Source organism: Pinus tabuliformis, chromosome 9 (assembly GCF_031772625.1).
Source record: "Pinus tabuliformis cultivar Carrire ecotype Pingquan chromosome 9, CPIR1, whole genome shotgun sequence".
NCBI classification, from domain to species: domain Eukaryota; kingdom Viridiplantae; phylum Streptophyta; class Pinopsida; order Pinales; family Pinaceae; genus Pinus; species Pinus tabuliformis.
In genome coordinates this window covers 1,788,078,146-1,788,080,832 of record NC_142307.1, presented here as the reverse complement: position 1 = coordinate 1,788,080,832, position 2,687 = coordinate 1,788,078,146, and the positions used below count along the sequence as shown (strand labels likewise).

The following is a 2,687-nucleotide window of genomic DNA, read 5'->3' as shown; positions in this document are numbered from 1 at the left end:
GGAGGCAGATTATGGAGGGAATATTTTGGCCGCAAAAATTTGTGGGGAAAACTTTAGAGGGAAATTCTCAATCTCTAAGTTATATATTGTCATTGGGAGAGAGTGCATTTGTATCATTCAGCATCTTCTAGTTGAAGGTCATGGATTCTTCTGATAATGAAGTTTTTCTTTCTTTAGCATAGACATCTTCGTCATGTAAAGACTCTATTCATTTTTGACAAATGTAATAGGAATTCTTTCACTATGAATAGAGAGACAAATTTTTTACCTCGTCTTAATCCTAAGGATGATGAGAGAAACATTTTTTTTTTGTAAGGTTCAGCGAGGCTTTAAATTAATAAAATACAAATATAATACATGATGCAGAGTGGGAGTCGACGAGACCTCCCTGTGTCCGCCTTTGAAAAGCTAGCAGGTCTAGTCTCTGCTTTCATTCTCTCCTCTCTCTTTTTTTTTGTGTGGATCTCTTACAGCTTAGATAGATGTCAGTGAAAGGATATTTGGAAGAATCCACGTAACCTGGCTTTCGCTAAGCTTGCTGGTCTGCCCTGTTTATGGTATAGCATTTCTCTCTGAGTTCCCCCTCCTTCAGGTCTTGCCAGAGGATATGATAGTCTTCACCGTTGGACTGAACGCCCGCATTGGCTATGGTGTCGGCCAACTTGTTTGCAGTTCTTCTGACTGCTTGAAAGGTGATGCCTTGAATGTTGGTGAGATGGACTTGCAGATCCTTCAGAATTGCCGAGAGCCTCCAGCTGGGTGTGATCTTGTCCACCTGCTTGCCATTTTGAAGTTTCCTCATCATCTTGATGATTATCTCCGAGTCTCCTTCCACTATCAGGGGTAGGAATTTGTATTGGTCAGCCAGGGTGATGCCTTTGATGAGAGCAATCAGTTCTGCAGTGTTATTGGTGTTATTTCCCAGATTGCCATGGTAGATGAGCTGGATGTTTCCCAGATGGTCCCTGATTGCTCCGCCGTACTTGGATTTTCCCGGTTTTGCTTTGACGCGCCATCGAAGTTTAGTTTGAACGTTGGAAATGGCGGTGTTCCCCATTTGTCCCGCTTCACCGCTTGCGTGGTCTGGTTCCTGCCTGTCTGATCAGTCCGGGCTTGGAGTTTGAGGAGTTGGATAATCCTATGGTCCTTTGGAGATAGGTTCCCCTCTTTTTGCTTTATGTCCATGGCGTGGATTGTTTCTGTTATTAACTGCCTTGATTTTTCCATTAACCTGTCCACTGTCATTGCAGAGTTTTTAAATATTCGAGCATTGCGCTCTTTCCATAGGATCCAGACCACAGCTCCCGGAATAAGGTTCCATGCTCTGTTGATCAGATTATTGTTGGACATGGTTATTCGCCAATTGCTCAAGGTAAGGCCGATCGAGTCTCTATTTCTGTCGGTTTGCCTGAAGATAAAAGTCATATCATCCCACAGCGCGTAGGCTATGGGGCATGTATTGAGAATGTGGTTGAGCGTTTCATTTTCATTCTCGCAAAGGGCGCATCTGGAGGGTCCGATGAAGCCCCGTCGCTGTAGATTGTTCCATGTGAGCGCTCTGTTGTGCATGACGAGCCAGGAGAACAGAGTTATTTTGGGCCAATTGCCTCTGTTCCATAGGGCATGCCATCTGGGGTCCGGTTACCAGTTTGGTGAAGCAGCGCTAATTTTATATGCTTCCTTTAGATTGAAAGTTCCTTTTGAATTGTTTCCCCATCGCAGGATGTCTTCCCTAGTTGAGGTGAGGATTCTGCGCTGTTCTAGCTGCTGAAGGAGCTATTCGATGTTTCCATTGTTGTTTTGGGTTGGCCATTGATCTTTGGCTAGCCATTTTTGCCAGGTTGTGGGCACTATTTGAAGTTGCCAGTAATCTGCTACCTTTATTAGCCCTGCCCCTTGCATTTCATTTTTGAGTGTAGTCCAATCTGGGTGGTCCAAAGGATGGAGTTGCTGCCAGGCATCCTCCCAAAATAGGGCAGTGTTACCTTGGTGCACTTCCCAGAAGCAATGCTGTTGAACTATGTGTCGATTTTCCCATACTTTGTTCCAGAGGGGAGAGCCTTGAGTGTTGCCTGTGAGTCTGATGAGATCTTTGTCCTGTATTTGATTTGTGTACTTTGCTTTCCACAATGTTCCCCAGAGGGAATTAGGATTCTCTACCCATATCCACCATATTTTTGCTGCAATAGCCTTGTTAAGGATTTCAGGATCTCTTAGGCCCAGACCTCCTGCTAGCTTTGGTTTGCAAATATCTGTCCATTTGAGGAGGGCCCATTTGCGCTTCTTTGAATCTCCGTTCCAGAGGAAGGACCGCTGGATGTTTCGAATGGATTTGTAGACTGATTTGGGCACTGCGAGGGCTGAGAGCATATAGGTTGGCATTGTTTGAAGCACTGATTTCACCAATACCATTCTGTTGGCCATGTTTAGGGCTCGATGAGTCCAGCTGCTTAGTTTGGATTTCATTTTGTTGAGGAGATCTTCCCAATTTGCAGCTTTGGGGGCGTATTCTGAGAGAGGTATGCCTAGATATTTGGTTGGAAGGGAGTTCCTCAGAATCTTGAGAATATTGCTGAGAATTCTCTGCACAGGAATAGAAGTGTTGAAGAAAAATAATTTGGATTTAGCTAGATTGATCTCCATACTTGAGGCTTTCGTGAAAGTATTTAGCACCTTGTTGAAGGTTC

At 44.4% G+C, this 2,687-nt stretch overlaps 1 protein-coding gene across 1 annotated transcript; it reads right to left on the bottom strand.

Annotated features, from left to right (window-relative positions):
- Nucleotides 1–529: 529 nt before the first annotated feature.
- LOC149155913 (uncharacterized) lies at nucleotides 530–1,057 on the bottom strand. Its single transcript, XM_089444566.1, has one exon. The coding sequence runs from the start codon at nucleotides 1,055–1,057 to the stop codon at nucleotides 530–532; it is 528 nt and encodes a 175-aa protein (XP_089300692.1).
- Between the last annotated feature and the right edge of the window lie 1,630 nt (nucleotides 1,058–2,687).

Excerpts from the sequence above, each read along its gene's own strand:
- LOC149155913 (XM_089444566.1), bottom strand. The coding sequence starts at position 1,057 with ATGGGGAACACCGCCATTTCCAACGTTCAAACTAAACTTCGATGGCGC.